Source organism: Giraffa tippelskirchi, chromosome 5, assembly GCF_054371585.1.
Source record: "Giraffa tippelskirchi isolate mGirTip1 chromosome 5, T2T-mGirTip1v1.2.pri, whole genome shotgun sequence".
Lineage (NCBI taxonomy): Eukaryota > Metazoa > Chordata > Mammalia > Artiodactyla > Giraffidae > Giraffa > Giraffa tippelskirchi.
In genome coordinates, this window is record NC_137279.1 from 73,586,766 (window position 1) to 73,603,026 (window position 16,261).

The 16,261-nt window shown below is 50.6% G+C and overlaps 1 protein-coding gene across 1 annotated transcript; it reads left to right on the forward strand.

The window, feature by feature from the left end:
- Window positions 1–3,811: 3,811 nt before the first annotated feature.
- Window positions 3,812–15,682, forward strand: FCAMR (Fc alpha and mu receptor). The gene is made up of 6 exons (XM_081486974.1): window positions 3,812–3,874; window positions 6,445–6,601; window positions 11,831–12,169; window positions 13,386–14,148; window positions 14,818–14,936; window positions 15,540–15,682. The coding sequence occupies exons 1-6, from the start codon at window positions 3,812–3,814 to the stop codon at window positions 15,680–15,682; spliced, it is 1,584 nt and encodes a 527-aa protein (XP_081343100.1).
- The last annotated feature ends 579 nt before the right edge of the window (window positions 15,683–16,261 follow it).

Genomic DNA, 16,261 nt, shown 5'->3' on the forward strand with positions numbered 1-16,261 from the left:
TGTCTTCTGTGTTGGGAGGGTGTGAATATTGCTGGATCGTAATCTTTGCTATCAGCCCAATGATGATTGGGGTTGTAAAAGCTTGCTAATGGCATTATAGAATGACTATTTGTTCTATTCAAACACTTTCCTCTGTTATCATCTGGAGGAGTGACAAGTCTCATAGTTCACCTTCCTCTTTGAATTTTTAAGGAAGTCGTAAAAGACTTGTAGTAATCTAAATGACTATTTTTTCTGACTGCTCTGCGTCTTTGTTGCTGTGTGAAGGCTTTCTCTAGTCGCGGGGAGCAGGGGCTCCTCTCTAGTTGTACTTCTTATTCCAGTGACTACCTTTGTCATGGATCACGGGCCCTAGGCCAAGTGGGCTAAGTCATGGTGGCAAGGGGATGTAGTTGCCCCAAGGCATGTGGGGATCTTGGTGCCCAGAACAGGGATGGAACCCATGTCCCCTGCATTGGCAGGAAGAGTCTTAACCACTGGACCACCAGGGAAGTCCCTCCAAGTGTTTTTAAACAATGCTTTCTGCAGCCTTCAGTATTCTGACCAGAGCTTTGGTGAGGGAGGGGCAGGAGGGAAGTCTCTTCTGCAAATAACAAGGATAGAAAAAAAGCTTACATGTGTGGGTAGCTGCTGCTAAATCGCTTCAGTCATGTCTGACTCTGTGAGACCCCATAGATGGTAGCCCACCAGGCTCCGCCGTCCCTGGGATTCTCCAGGCAAGAACACTGGAGGGGGTTGCCGTTGCCTTCTCCCGTGTGGGTAGAGTAAGCAGGAAAATGTACAATGATGTGCAAAGAGGAATGTAAATCTTGCCCACTAGCAACATGCAAGCGTAAAATATCTCTATACATTGCTCTTAATTATTCATTAGAAAACATGTTTTAGAGAGGAGAGAGATCAATACAGATTCTTTCAGCACAAATAATTTTCTTTGCATTCTGTGTGCTTATTTTCACTCTAGTGTGTCTATTGAGCGAATAAGAGCCTTTGCTACAACTGGAATTGGGGTTGGAGATGGGGAGGTCAGGAAGTGAATAAAGCTCTTCCCAGATCTGACATTTGATCTAAGTATTATTTCGCCTTTTTCTGAAGCCTGGGCCCTGTAATCAGAAGGTCACAGTGTCATAAATCCATTTAAACAGGCCACCCACGCCTTTGTGCTGGGCATGAGAATTCAGTTATGCTCCCAAGAGAAGTAGCCAGCACAGTTTTTACCCCCGTAAAGTGTCAGAGGGGGACCACTTTGGCTTTGGACCAGCGCTCTGAAAACTAGCCCATGCTTTCCAAACTAACTGGACTTTGTAATTCACATATTTGTAATCAAAAAGCCTTTAAGGTGTTTCAAAAGAAGACATCATTTTTTTTGCAAAATGACCACATAAGTTATAAAATAATGAAAATTTGACAAGCATTTATTTTTAAATACAAGATCATTCCAGACATATCCTGAGTAAAACTGACTTTCCTTTAATCTTTCAAATGGCAAAATGAAAAAAAAAAAGAGGGATAAAGAGCAGCAGACCTCAGAAGAGGTGAAAACATTCAAAAAGGATTTTGGGGTAAGGTTTGATCACTGTAAGACACTTGCTCTCTGTTGCTATGTGTTAAGCTATTAACACTATCAGCTAATATTTACTGAGAATTCACTGCCTGTTAGGCACTTCAAGTTCCATGGATTATCACATTTAATTCACATAATAACTTTATGAGGTAGGTGCTACTATTCTCCTGTTTTAAAGATTAGGAAAATGAAGTTTCCAAAAGATAAGTAATCTGACTCACATCACTTTCCCAGCGAATAGTACAACTGGGATATCAGTTTAGGGGAGTCTAATTCCAAAGTCTTTGAGATCAACCGCAAGGCTATACTGCTTTCTGAGGAGCTGGGAGGGGAGAATCTAGCCAAGCATCAATCCTCTCTGCACTTGCACAGAGGTCATTCAAATCTGAGGATGAGCTTCTGAAGGCAGGACCGCCACGCACAGTTCTTCAGCCTGTACACTGCTCCAGGATGCCGCAGCTAAGGGGAGGCCATCCACATGATAGATGTATTCCAACTTACAAGGGGGGCTCTAGGTATTCATGAAGATCTGAAGGTCATGACCAAGTCCTGGGACAGCAGCACACACAGCTGTGCACAAATGAAATGGAGTAGGGCCCTATGGTCCTGGCCCCCCGGGTCCTCAGCCTGCCTTTTGTCTGCGGGAAAACTTTAGCCAAAGAATAAGTTTAATCAGAGAAGTGAGAAATGCAGAAACAAGGGAAAACAGTCAAAGGAAACCAAATAATAATAATGTGCTCATTAAGAACAGTCAAGGACATTTAGTTCCTTGTCAAGGGCTATAGATAATCTTCTGAGCCATATCCTGTGAGCTCTTATAGATACTGAAACCCCCAGCAGCTGAAGTTAAGTACATGATGACCAGACTGTAGCCATGGTATCAGCTGCCACAATTCTGAGAATAGGCCTCAAGAAATGGAAAAAAACAGATCCTGGAACAGAAGATTAACTGTACTTAATCAAGATGACACTGGCCAGATCACTGATGACCAATTTCAAGATGACTGTCAGAGCTGACTGTGCTGTTTCTGCAAATAGCCCCCTCCCTCTGTCTATAAAAGCTCTGACCCCCAATTGTCGGTGCAGGGGATTGGCCTTTGGACAGGTGTCCACCTTCCCCACCAATTGCCTGCCTCCAAAATAAAGCAAACTTTCCTTTCCACCAACCTGGCCTCTTTCATGGCTTTTGAGCAGCACGCAGCCAGACCTGGGTTCTGTAACACAAGGACACTGGCACGCATGACTGCGTGAGACAGTCTTGTCCCAGCCATACTCTAGGCATCCCCTGGAGGTATTGCTTTTCCTCTCCTAATGCCTTCAGTGACTCAGTTTCTATCCCTACTCTATCTGCACTCCAAGAACACTACCTGGTCTATCAGGGGTCCTGGTGAGAGTCTTCAACTGTAGCACTTGTATCCCCTGAAGCCCTTTCGTTGTTGAGTGCTTGGGCTATGCCTGCCATTTTAATGTCAGTTTAAAGCCAAAAGAGGCAGACGAAGTACGTCTTCTGCAAGATATTTCCATGAAATATCTTCCAAAGGGAAATATTGGGGTAATTTTGAAGTACGTCATCCACCTGGAACAGCTACACTTGCCAGTCTTCTCTCTCCATGGAGATCATCTCATTTACTGTATTGTCCTTTGTCCAGAGCATGAGTGGTAACTGCCAAGCGTGCAGTTGAACTGGAGTCAGGGCCTCAAACTGCCTCCCTGTGGAAGTCGAAGGGGACTGGTCAGCTAGTAGGCACCAGCTGCCAGCCAGACAGCAGGGGAATTCCTTTCCTGAATTTTCTCTTCTGCCCAAGTTGTTGCATCACTTACCCAGAAGAGTTCTGAATGGATTGGCTGATCTGGGGCATTCTGAAAACTCTGGGCCCTGGACTGGAGGGGAAATAAGAGATAGAAGGATGTGTGTCAGTGCATTTCCCTTGAAGCTAGTGTCATCATCCCTGGAAAAGTTCTGCAGGAATAAGGGGTGGTAAGAATGACAGGGGACCTGGACTGGCTCCCTGTTATAAGAAAGAAAAACCGAGGCCCAGCATGAGGTGACCTGATGGGAATGTAGAGAGGTGAGCAGCAGCTCTATGCCTCACCCCTCCAGTTTCCAGTGCTAACTCCAGCTGCCTTCCAGCGCATCGGTCAGCCAACTCAGCCTCAAGGTTTAAAGAAAAGAAACTAGAAGGTTTCCAATCACCAGCACGTCAAAAACAGAAAAGGAAAAGTCCAAGTGGATTTTATTTCTGGACTGAGATGGATCTAGAATCCCCAGCTAAGCCTGGAGATCCAAAGGTGAGACGAGGCTTTCCCCGAGAGGTTGGGGGCTTGTCTCCTGATGTGGGTGATGAGGGGCAACAGCAACTGTCCCAGGACAACCAGGCCTTGCTCCCAGGGACCAGGGAAGGATTCTGGAGGTCAGGCCAGCATTTCCCTCATATCATCCTACTCTTCTCTCACTCCCACTCTTCCTCCCACCAGAGTGCAGGACTCCTTACAGTCCCCTGAGTGACTTAGAACCAACTAACATTATGAAGGGCTTCCCAGGTGCTACTAGTGGCAAAGAACCCAGCCTGCTGATGCAGGAGACATGAGAGACACAGGTTCGATCCTGGGGTCAGGAAGATCCCCTGGAGGAGAGCATGGCAACCCAGTCCAGTATTCTTGTCTGGAGAATCCCACGGACAGAGGAGCCTGCGGGGTTACAGTCCTTAGGGTTGGAAAGAGTCGGACACAACTGAAGCGACTTAGCACAGATGCACATTAACATTAAGAAGGAGAAGGAAGCATGGAGCTCTTGCCCTCAAAGCTCTCGTGTGGCAGTGGAGAGGAGAGATGGTTTGCTCAAGGTCATTGCCATGGGCAACACGGAACCTCCTGAATCCTGGTTCTGTGCTCTTTCCTCTACATCTGCCTCCTTCCTTTCTCATCTGTTGCCACAGGTGGGAGGACAGGAGAGAAGCGGGCCTCAAGGAGGCAGCAAGGACTTGGGGAGTTACACACCAGCCTGGGCTGAAAATGGGGTAGAGCCCTTCCCAGTGGGACTGAGGAACAAGAGAATTCCCCAATGTGCCCTGTCCTCCAAAATGCAATGCACGATCCTAGAGGTATGTGGCCCCAAGCTACTGAGTTGGGGCTCTCTGTCTCCTGGAGAGAGGTTTCCTGAAGGTCACCGCCAGGTGGATGACTTGGAGGCTTTCCGTTGAATGTTATCCTCACAACCTCCAATCAAGGCTAATAACTCCTTGGAGGCATTTTATCTCACACCCTGTGCTTCCTCATTGCCCCACAGAGGCGGTTTTGCTCCTGCAGGTGAGAGATAGCTGCACCCACTGGTGCTTCAGAGAAGCCGGGCAGGGCCGTGCAGACTTTGGCCCCAGTGTGCGCTGTGTCAGCACTTAGCACTTGAGAAAAACCCGCCTAGGGGAACCTGGACAGCAGCCCCAGAAGTAGCCTGGGTCTGGTGGATATTAATCAAACAACAGATTAGGTGCAGACACACCTGGGAGAGCTTCCAGATGAGAGCAGAAAGCCAGCAGCTTAGAGGGCAGGGAGGGATTGATGCTGCCGTGATGGTGCCTGAGACAGGAGCAGAGGCTTGAGTGGACATGGCCAGGCAGAGCCATGCTGAGGCGACAAGGTGCATCACAGAGCCAACCACGGACTCCATCTCCTTCTCTCCTCTCTCTCTCCTTTCCTTCACCTCCTGCCTCACCCTTCCTTCCTCCTTCTACTGTTTCCTCTGCACCCCCCACTCCCACCTTGTTCCCTTTTCTCCTCCTTTAGCCCAAGCCCAGCCTGGCCAGTGGTCACGTGTGGTTTTGTCCATTTGGACAGGGAGTGGGGCGAGGGGACCAGATTATGACTGTATGAGCCTGTTCTCAACATGAGCAAGACAGGTATTAGCATGGGAAGGAGGAAACAATGGCTAACTTCGGTTTGATTTCTTTAGAAAAACTATCCACATGTCCCAGGAGCTGCAGGCAGTAGATATATTCAAAGAAGAGATTTTTAACCACTCAAAAAGCATCCATGAAAATCCTCTGGGGACTACAAAAGAAGCATAATGTATTAACACAATCCTTGCCTTTTTTCAATCAGCAAGCAACAAAGGGCCATTGATAATGGTCAGTATGGTGTTTGTCAAAAGAGTGAGAGGTTCTTGTTCATAACTTGTTTGGTTATGTTCAGTTATGTCCCTTTGGCACCTACACTGGGCTAGATCCCAATTCAGGGCCTGGAGGCTCAAAGTCCTACCTTCCAGGAGCTCCCAGGCCAGTGGGAGAGACCAGAGCAGGGGGAGATCAGTGAGGACCATGGGGCCGGGGAGGATTTCCAGAGCTTGAGGAGAAGAGACAGAACAGGACCCTCGGGGAGAAACGACTTGGCCTGAGAGATGATTTTTAGCTCCTGTTATTGCCTGGAGGCTCACACCAGTGAGAGAGATTTTTTTCCTTGAAGGAAGCGATTCTTCCGTGAAACAGAAGGGGAAGTGGGAGACTCAGCACCAGGCCCCCTGCGGACGCTTCTAACCCAGTTATTTAAGTGGCACAGCACCCTGTACTGAGTCTCATTCCCCAGGAGAGGAAGCTGATCTCCAACACTGAGTAACCTTTCCGGGGTCCCACAGTGCTAACTAAGGCTTAAACTTCTGGCTTGGAGAGTTTCCACTACATAGTGCTCCCTCAAATCTAGAGCCCCATGCTGGCAAGCGGGTGCTGGGGCTGGCACCATGGAGGGAGTTTTTCCAGGCTTGGTGGCAGTGAGCTAGGCCAAATGTGCATGTTTGGGGCCATGAGGATGGAGCCACACTTCTCTTGAAGGGCAGAGACATCCTGCTCTTAAATGGAGCTGATCCAGCCCCAGCGCTGAGCTCACCCCAATTCCAGAGTGAGAAGGTGATCACGCAGGTCCCAGGGCTACTGGACCGGCATCTCACTCGCCTGCTCTCAGGCCTCCTCGTTGACAGTGGTTTTTTCTTGCAGGTCACCAGCCAGAGGGCAGGATGGAGAATGCTCGTCTTCCTCCTGATGTGCCTGCTGCAGGGTGAGTCCCAAACAGCCAGATTCAGAGCTTGCACACCCAGACCCGAGCCTTCCAGGCTGCAGCCTGACGGGCACCTCAGTGGCCTTCAGCACCACCTCTGAAGTACAGGCATTCTCTGTGGCTTTGGAGTGAGCAAGTAATTGGATCTGGGCCCAGGGAGAGTGTGGGAGGTGAGAGCTCACACGAAAGGGTGTATGTCTGACCTGATGATCGCTGGAATATTCACTGTTTTGATCTGTCTCTGGCCTCTTCCATTCAAGTCGATGACTGAAAGTCGGCTGCATTTGCCAGATATGCGTTCCAGGATAGCACTGCTCTATTAGCACTCATTCTAAAATAGCTCAAGTGCCAGGCCCAGTACCAGGCATGTAAAGATGAAGACCTTGCCCTAAAGAGTGCAGGGTCTACAAAGAAACCAGATGGGTAAATAAAAACTACATCGATGCATTTACTTCTTTAGTCAACACCCACTTATGGAGGTCCTGCCCTGTGCCAGGCTCTAGGGACAGGTGGACGAAAGTCAAGTTGCAGGCTGGTGTGGTGGTCTGGCTCAGACAGTACAGCACGGTCCTGTCTCCCCGCTGTGGTGTCGGGTTTTATTCTGATGGTAACGGGGAGCCACTGAGGAAGGCAGTAAGTTTGTGCCCAGAGTATCCAAGTAGCTGCTTAATAAAAAATGTTGAAAGAGTAGATTAACAAATAAATGTTATGATATCACCCTGATGCTAGGAAAGATTGAAGGCAGGAGGAGAAGGGGACGACAGAGGATGAAATGGTTGGATGGCATCACCAACTCAATGGCCATGAGTTTGAGTAAGCTCCAGGAGATGGTGAAGGACAGGGAAACCTGGCATGCTGCAGTCCACAGGGTCACAAAGAGTCAGACATGATCTATTGACTGAACAAGTAACACCAAAAACAATTTTGTTTGGCTTATAAACAAATCAGATTTTAATGAATCAAAGGTAGCTAACATTGGAGCAAGAAACCTCTGTGATATAATCACACCACCTCTTTATTTTCATCTCTCACTGACCCCTTTAAAATTTTTCAGTAGGAGCAAGCTTCCTGGCCCCCAGATGAAAACTCAGGCAGGCCCATGATTTTTCAAGTCTCAAAAGTTCTAATGGATCATTTTAAGTATCCAGTTAAATATTTTGGTCGACCATTTCGTCTTCATTCAGAGATGTGCTCCCCCACCACCCCAGGCCTGCAGTCGGGAAGGCAGGGAGGGGTGTGAGGCAGCTTTCTCCCCTCCTCTGGTCCTTCTCCCCACTTGGAGGCAGCCGGCACCTGGGACCCCAGCAGGGTCCCAGTGGCAGGTGGGAGGGGAAGCAGGAGGCAGGCTGCTCATACCTGATGGAGTGGCCTGGAGCTCTCTGGCCTGGCAGGCTTCAGAGCTGGCTCTTCCTCTTGTGGATGCCTTTGTGGACCCTTCCAGGGCCCATCTCCCCTCTGTGGTCCCTGCACACAGAAGACCCCATCTCAGATGGCTGCAGGCTGGTTCTCTCCCCGCTGGGCCTCACCACTGGGCAAAGGGAGTGCCCAGACCTTTCTCATCCTGTTGCTGGGGCAGAAGTGAACCATCCCAGGCACAAGCCTCCTCTCCCTGCTCCTGCCACATGCCCCTTGCACCTCCTCACACCAAGTCAGGCTCCAGTCTGTGATCTCCAACTGCAGGCCTCACTTGCCCATCCCTGACTGAAGCCACACAGTAGACACTGCTGGGAGATGATGGGTGAATGACAGTAGGAGCACTTTACCTCCACCAAAGGGGCCCCTGGGAGCCATCACTGCTGCTGCTGCTGCTAAGTCGCTTCAGTCATGTCCAACTCTGTGCGACCCTATGGACAGCAGCCCACCAGGCTCCTCTGTCCACGAGATTCTCTAGGCAAGAATACTGGAGTGGGTTACCATTTCCTTCTCCAGGGAGCATCACACTGATCCTAAAATGCCAGCCCTTTCTTTAATTCTCACAGTCAACTAGTGCAAAATTCCCAAAATCTTTATCATATATAACTAAGAGCTTATATAAGAGTCAGGCTTCCTGGTGGCACTAGTGGTAAAGAACCCGCCTGCCAATGCAGGAGACATAAGAGACTCAGGTTCAATCCCTGGGTCAGGAAGATCCCCTGGAGGAGAGCATGGCAACCCACTCCACTATTCTTGCCTGGAGAATCCCATGAACAGAGGAACCTAGCAGGCTACAGTCCACGGGGTTGCAAAGAGTCAGACACGACTGAAGCAACTTGGCAAGCACACACACAAGAGCTACCAGTTATCCACGGAACACGTTCTTAAGGGTGCATGAAATTTGATATTGATAAAAGAAAAAAATGTGCATTGGGAAAGTTGATTAAGGATTCCTAATCAGCTCTTAACTGCAAAGTCAGAACACCCCATCCTGCTGATCAAAGGGGCTCATAAATCCTCTTGCTCTGCCCCCTCCCCACACACACACATGTAGATCACACACGGATTCCAGAAATCAGAGCATCATCACTGTTGTCCTGAGATAGTCCTTGCTTGTGATTACAAAGATTCTTGCTTTTGATGATAAGTTGCTATGTAACTTTATCAACAGTGGCATAGTTGCGGTGTGTCATTTAATTAAAACCACGGTTAGTATTGATTTATCTCTAACATTTATGGTCTTGACTCTTCCTATAATGAGACCTTAAGACATATGCAACAGGAAAGCCAGCTTTATGGAAATGTGCCCTGTGCAGTCACACAGGGCCCCATTTATAAGGTGCCTGGTTTAATGCTCTACTATTATTGCCTTATTGAACTCTTAGTAACTTTGGAAGGAGAGGTCCCCCATTTTTATTTTGCACTGGGCCTTGAAAATTATGTAGCCAATCCTGGCAACAGGGTTAAACTTTCTTGGGTTCAGAGGTACTAAACACATAGAGCTTCCCTGGTAGCTCAGTTGGTAAAGAATCCACCTGCAATGCAAGAGACCCCAGTTCGATTCCTGGGTTGGGAAGATCCACTGGAGAGGGGATAGGCTACCCACTCCAGTACTCTTGGGCTTCCCTCATGGCTCAGCTGGTAAAGAATCTGCCCGCAATGCGGGAGACCTGGTTTCGATCCCTGGGTTAAGCAGATCTCCCGGAGAAGGGAAAGGTTACCCACTCCAGTATTCTGGCCTGGAGAATTCCAGGTCACAAAGAGTCGGACACGACTGAGTGACTTTCACTTTCACTTTCAAAGACATAGAACAAACTGATAGATGCCAGGCACCTGCATCCTGAAGCAAGATGTTGAAGCACCTGGGCGGGACTGTGGAGAGAGATGGCAAAGCTGATTGTTCCAGAAACAGCCCCCCATGTTGTCCCCTGAAGAATCATCAGAGTCGGAAAGAAGAGCTCACAGTAAGAGCCTTCTGGAGAGAAGCAGTGTGATGTGCAGAGCACATCTGTCTATAAGGGACAGAGGGATCACCTCTTCCCCACTTTTAGAAGAGTAAGAGAAGGAACTTTTAGGAAGCCACTCAACAAGCTTGCTGTAATCCCAGCCATCTCCTGACAGCTTGGTTCCAGCAGGGACCAAATCTGGATCCCAGAGAAGGAGCTGCCCCAGGGCCTCCAGCAAGAGGGCCACCCACGGGGAACTGTGACTTCAACCAGAGGGGTATGTGGCCCCAAGTCACAGGCTTGATGGTGAAGGGGCCGTTAAAAGGCTAGCAGGAGAGGAGGCAGTTCTTGCCAGGAGGGAACTAACTGCAGCCAGAGGCTCCTGATAGGGGATCTGGGAGGCAAAGGGGAAGGACACAGAGCTGGACGCTGCCTTGCCGGGAGGGCGCCACCCGCTGCCAGGACTCCTCCTCCCCTCCCCTCTCCCCTTCACACCCAGCCCCAGAGGGGCCCCAACAGCAGTTCTGAGTAGAGAACAGGGTCCAGAAAAGCAAGAGACCCTGAGCTGTCCCACTCGCAAACATCAGGCCTCCAAGCACAGCTGGAAGAAAGGAAAAAGGCTTCAACTGGATAAGAGATTGGAATTGCAACAATCATTGGGCTGTGTGTTTTCTTATCCAAGCGAGACTACAAAAGCTACTGTACTTGAAATTATGTCTGAGATTTCGTCAAGGAGCAGAGACATCCCAAAGCCATTGTGAAGAGGCGGTCAGTGAAAGGGCCATAGACAGCTTCAGCTATGATCGCAGCCACTGCCAGAGCAGACGTATTCACAGTTCTGCTCTGCTTTGACAGCACTTGGTGGTTTCCATTTCCAGAGAAAAGTGAGCAGTGTTGCAAGCGCTGGTCTGAGGAGGTACTGCCAAGCAGGGCAGGATTCCTGTGCTTCCAGCACCCTCTCCTTCCAGCAGAAAGAATACTCTTCTGTTTTTACTATTTAAGATCTCTCTTTTTAAAAAAAAATTTATTGAAATATAGCTGATTCACAATGTTGCGTTAATTTCTGCTGTACCACAAAGTGATTCAGTTGTACATATATTTATTCTTTTTCATCTCCTTTTCCATTGTGGTTTACCTAAGAATACTGAATATAGTTCCCTCTGCTATACAGTAGGACCTTGTTGTTCTAATATCTCTCTTTTACATTCCATGCAAACAAATCACAGCCTTTTGCCAGGTGTTGCCTTGGCCCCCTTACAGGTACTTAAGTGGCAGCTTTTTCTGCATTTTTTTTAAAAACATCTGCATTGGAGCCCAGTGGCTAGAACCCAGGCTCTGGAAAGACTTGCACAAGATCAGCTGGCACATGGTAAGTTCTATAGCGGTTAGCTGAACCGTGGTAAGATCATTCTTGCATTTTCATCTCTCAGACGGGGCCTTTCACACAGCTCCATTCCATCCCTTGGGGCTACTCCTGATCTAGTGGCTAAACACTGCCATGTCTATATTGATTCTTTTTAGCTTCCCGGGTGGCTCAGTGGTGAAGAAGCCTCCTTATTATGCAGGAGGAACAGGTTCAATCCCTGGGTCAGGAAGTTCCCCCGGAAGAGGAAATGGCAACCCACTCCAGTACTCTTGCCTGGGAAACCCCATGGACAGGAGCCTGGCAGGGCCACAGTCTGTGGGGGATCACAAAAGAGGCAGACACAATTTTAGCAACTAAGCAGCTACAACAACGAAAGCTCTACTTTCACGGAGGCACTTTCTGACCTGTTCCCTAATTCTAACAGAGTCTGGAGCTCAGAGCTCCTCAAATGGTGACATATTCAGCACTCTTTCTCCATGGGCTTTTTTCTCCCTCTGCCTGCAGCCGCCAGTGCACTGAAGGGCCCACGCCTGGTGTCCGGGGCATCTGGGGGAGCTGTGACCATCCGGTGCCACTACCCCCGCTTGGCCATCAACAGCCACCAGAGGAAGTACTGGTGCCGCCTCGGGGCACCGGGGGGAGTCTGCCGCACCATCGTGTCCACCAACCACTACACGCACCTGCGCTACCACGGCCGCGCGGCCCTCGCAGACTTCCCCCAAAGAGGCTTCTTTGTGGTGAGGCTGTCCCAGCTGTCCCCGGAGGACGAGGGGCGCTACCGTTGCGGCCTCGGGAGCTCCAACAACGTGCTGTTCTTCAGCATGAACCTGACGGTCTCTCCAGGTCAGGGTCGACGGCTGGCAGGTCAGGTGTGGGGATGAGAATGCTAGGAAGGGGAATAGGCAACAGGAAGCTCAGAGGCCCAGGAGGGCTTTAAACGTGAGGACAGTGATGATGAAAGCTGGGATCACGCAAGGACTGAAGGTGCAGGCTTGTATTTCAGACAGAGGGAAGGTAGATACCAGGGAAAATGGCCCAGTTGCGCCCAACGGCCCAATACTAGGGAATCCTCGTAAGCTATCCCACCGTATTCCCCCTGAACGTTGTGGCGTGTGTATTTGAAGAGGGTTCCATGAAGCTGGCGGAGAAGGCAGTGGCACCCCACTCCGGTACTCTTGCCTGGAAAATCCCATGGACGGAGGAGCCTGGTAGGCTGCAGTCCATGGGGTCGCTGAAGGTCGGACATGACTGACTGACTTCACTTTCACTTTTCACTTTCATGCATTGGAGAAGGAAATGGCAACCCACTCCAGTGTTCTTGCCTGGAGAATCCCAGGGACAGGGTGCCTGGTGGGCTGCCGTCTATGGGGTCGCACAGAGTCGGACACAACTGAAGCAACTTAGCAGCAGCAGCAGCCATGAGCTGGTGAGTTAGATAGTGTGGCTTCTTATTGTCACGTCTCTTTGTTCAGCTATGCGGAGCAGGTAAGGTGGGCAGGTCTGAGCCCTTCCTAAGACTGAGCCTCTTAGCAGGCATCCAACGGTGGCCAGGCCAAATTCCTGTGTGGCCAGTTCTGGAGAGCTGTCCGGAGTCAGGTACCCAGAGTCCGGGGAAGGGCGTCCAGGCTGTGAGAGAAGGTGCAGGCAGGCAGGAGTCCAGAGAGAGGACTGTTCGATTAGAGGTTGCTATCTAAACATCTGAGGACACTGGCTACTCTGCTGTGACTGGAGTTTTTCTTTTTTTCTCATTTGCAGAGCAGTACGTGAAGGGCTGTGGGCCTCTGGGGAAGGGGACAGCATGGGGTCCTGGGGCAGTTGGATAAGAGAACATGTGGGCATAAAAGTAGACAGGAACATAAAGTGTCAATATTCGCAACAGACTGGAGAATACATCTGGTTTTCCCAATTTTCTGTTTTATCCAATATATTGGCCAAAGACCTCGCTGCTTAGGGAGGGTACATGCTATGCGGCAAACACCTCAAGCCTGATGTCCTTTGCTAAAGCCTGTAGGCAGCCTGGATAGCCTTCTTATTAGGCCTCCTTCTGCTGTTCACACAGGTCTTTCCAGAACCATCCCCACAGCCACTCTGGCCTATGGTGAGCTCATCACAGGATCCTTTGAAATAGCATCACCCCCAGCAGCCAAAAGATGCACACGAGGAAACACCCAGACAACGGGAAGACAGAGGACAGGATGGGATACAGTTGCCCTGACTCCAGGAGCCAGGGACACCACTGCTTCAGCCATGGGAAGGCAAACCCCAGGAGTAGCTGCAGTAGTGACTCCAAGGACAGGCAGCCAGGTAGAGGGCTCTGTCTGGGCAGCTATGCCCACTATGCAGAGTCCAGCTTCAACAGTCAGAGGCATGACCAGTGCAACAGAACAGGGTCTGGTGTGGAGCACCAGCGATTCAGAAGCAACCAGGACCAGCGCCAGCAAAAGAGAGAAAGAAACTACTACTGGGGCTCACAGGCCAAGAGAGGAGGAGACAGAGAGCACCAGCGCAAGCCCGGGCACCTCTGAGACAGCCACAGGGACTGTTAGGCCATCGACCCTGGGCTCAGAAAGATGGATGTGGGAACCCCTCCAAGAGGAGACATCGGCTTCTGAGCCACAGAGCCTGGGCTCCACTGAAGGGACCATCCCAGCTGCAGCTGTGTGGACCTCAGAGCCAACCCGCACAGAGATGGCATCTGCGGAGGGAAGCAGTGAAGGCGACCTGGACACCCCTGCCAGAGACAGTGGTCCCCAAGTGATGCCAAGCCAGGCCCTGGCAGCAGGGCCCCTTGTGCCCCCAGCCAAGGAGTCTTCTGTAAAGAGGTAACCCCCAGGGTCCCCCTCCCCTAGGGCTGCACCTCTGCCCCTTCCCTCAGTGAGCTCACCTTCATGTGCCCCTGTGTCTGCTCACTCCTCTCCTCCCCCTCTGTAACCTCAGGACAGTAAAGGGCAAGGGTCAAGGAGGGTCAGAATCCTGAATCCTTCAAGGGTCCTCGCTGGGAAAATGCCATCTGACTATTTTCATGTGACTGAGCAAAACTCTAAGCAACAGAATATTTAGAATATTTAGGTGGGACTGTTGGGACTTTTTGTTTCTTAAAGATGAGGAAACAAAGCTCCAGCAGGTGGCTAGGTGGGATGGTGGGGTGACTCACTGAAGCCACAAAGAGAGACTTTGCGGCCAAGCCAAATGCCTAGCGTGGATTCCCTGACCCTGACTCAGTTCTCTTGGCCCCTGCGGCCCGTTGGCAGGGACCCCACACAGGTGGTCGGGGAGGGACAGGACTGAGGACTTGGGAACCAGGAGGCAGGGGACCAAGTCCCAGGTCAGCGACTAACCTGCCAGCTGTGGAATGAGGGCAGCGGCCAGCCCAGGCCTCCGCGTCTCCTCTGTAAATGAGGGGTGAGGCCCCAGGGCCTCGGCCTCCAGAGCTGCTCCAGGCGCCCTCTCGTGTGCTTTTCTGACGCCCACTCCTGCTGCTTCCTCTGCAGCGCTTCTCTGGAAGAGAAGAACTTCTCCGGGATCCTGACTCCAGTCTCGTCAGTGCTGTGCCCGCTTCTGCTGGTGACCCTTGTTCTATGGAAAAGGAAGCTCCAGAGGAAGGGGAGCTGTGAGTGGGGTCTAACTCACCCCAAGCCCGCAGAGGGGAGGGCTGGTTCCCCTCTGACACCCTCAGAACTGGGACAGGTCAGGCCCAGGGCCAGGACTGCTGGATGTGGAAATGCTAAATGCTAGTCTGGGCCATGTTAGCCAAGCTTGGCCTTGGTTCCTTTATCTGTCAAATGGGAAAGTCATCTGTTTATTTATGTCCTGGTGGCATCCGAGAGCTTAGGGAGACGTTCTTCAGAGAACAGTGAGGCCGTTGCTCACTGTAGGCCTAGGAACCACGTAAACAATGCTGGCAGCAGACAGGAGTGCAGGGCCCAGAGGAGCAGCCAAACTATACCTGCACCCTCTGCAGACCTCTTACAGCACCAGGCCCAGGTTTAAACACATCTAAAGCGACTGCTCCATGGTGGTTAGATGTGGCAAAGAAAGGGGCTAAGCTTCCCAGACCCAGGGCCCTGAAGGCCTGGCCCAGTCTGCGGATCTAAGGGTCTGATTAGAGATCTTCTGGGTCAGGAAGTCCTGGAAGCTTGCAGTGGGTGAGGGTAGTTCTCGGGGAATCAGACCGGCGCCCAGGACCCTCACAGTGTCCTCTATGTCTGTGCAGCTCAGAAGACAGGAAGGTCATCAGGGGTCACCTTGATTCAGATGACACAGTTCCCGGAGCTGGGCCTCCAGCCAGGCCAGCCACCCCAGGTGGGAAGGAAGAGGCTCCAGGTTGATAATCTCCTCCTCTCCACGCCAGCCTGAGTCTCCCAGCAAGGGACCCAGGACCCTAAGGAATGGAAGGATAAGCCGCTCGGTCACTGTGAAAGAGGAACCAGGACCGAATACCATAGCCCAGCTTCTTCTCTCCCTTCCTCCACGTGTATGAGCCGGGGCAGAGGGAGCTGGGGGAGTGGGACTCCATCTAGGGAGACAAAGGGTGGGCCAAGGAAGGTCGAGCATTTTCCATGGCCATAGGTGACACTGTGACTCAAAGAAGGCTCCAAGAAAGAATCAATTCACTACTGGTGGAGGTCAGTGGACCTGGATGAGGCATGAAATTTCCATTCCTGGAGGTTTGAAAATATGCGAGGCTTCCAATCACAGTGCAATATTAACAAAATTTCAACCATCACCCCTAGCCCTTGTAGATGCTCCCTTTTCTGATGTCTGTTAGTACTCAGCCTACTGTACACATTTGATTCTATTCATTTCCAGTAGATTCTAAGCTCTGGGGGCAGTAATTGCATGTTATCCTTCTCATTACATCCCCGAAGAACTTCAGCTCAGTAGAACCCCCAATAAATAACTGTACTAAATGGCTGACTGGAGGTGCATGGTCTC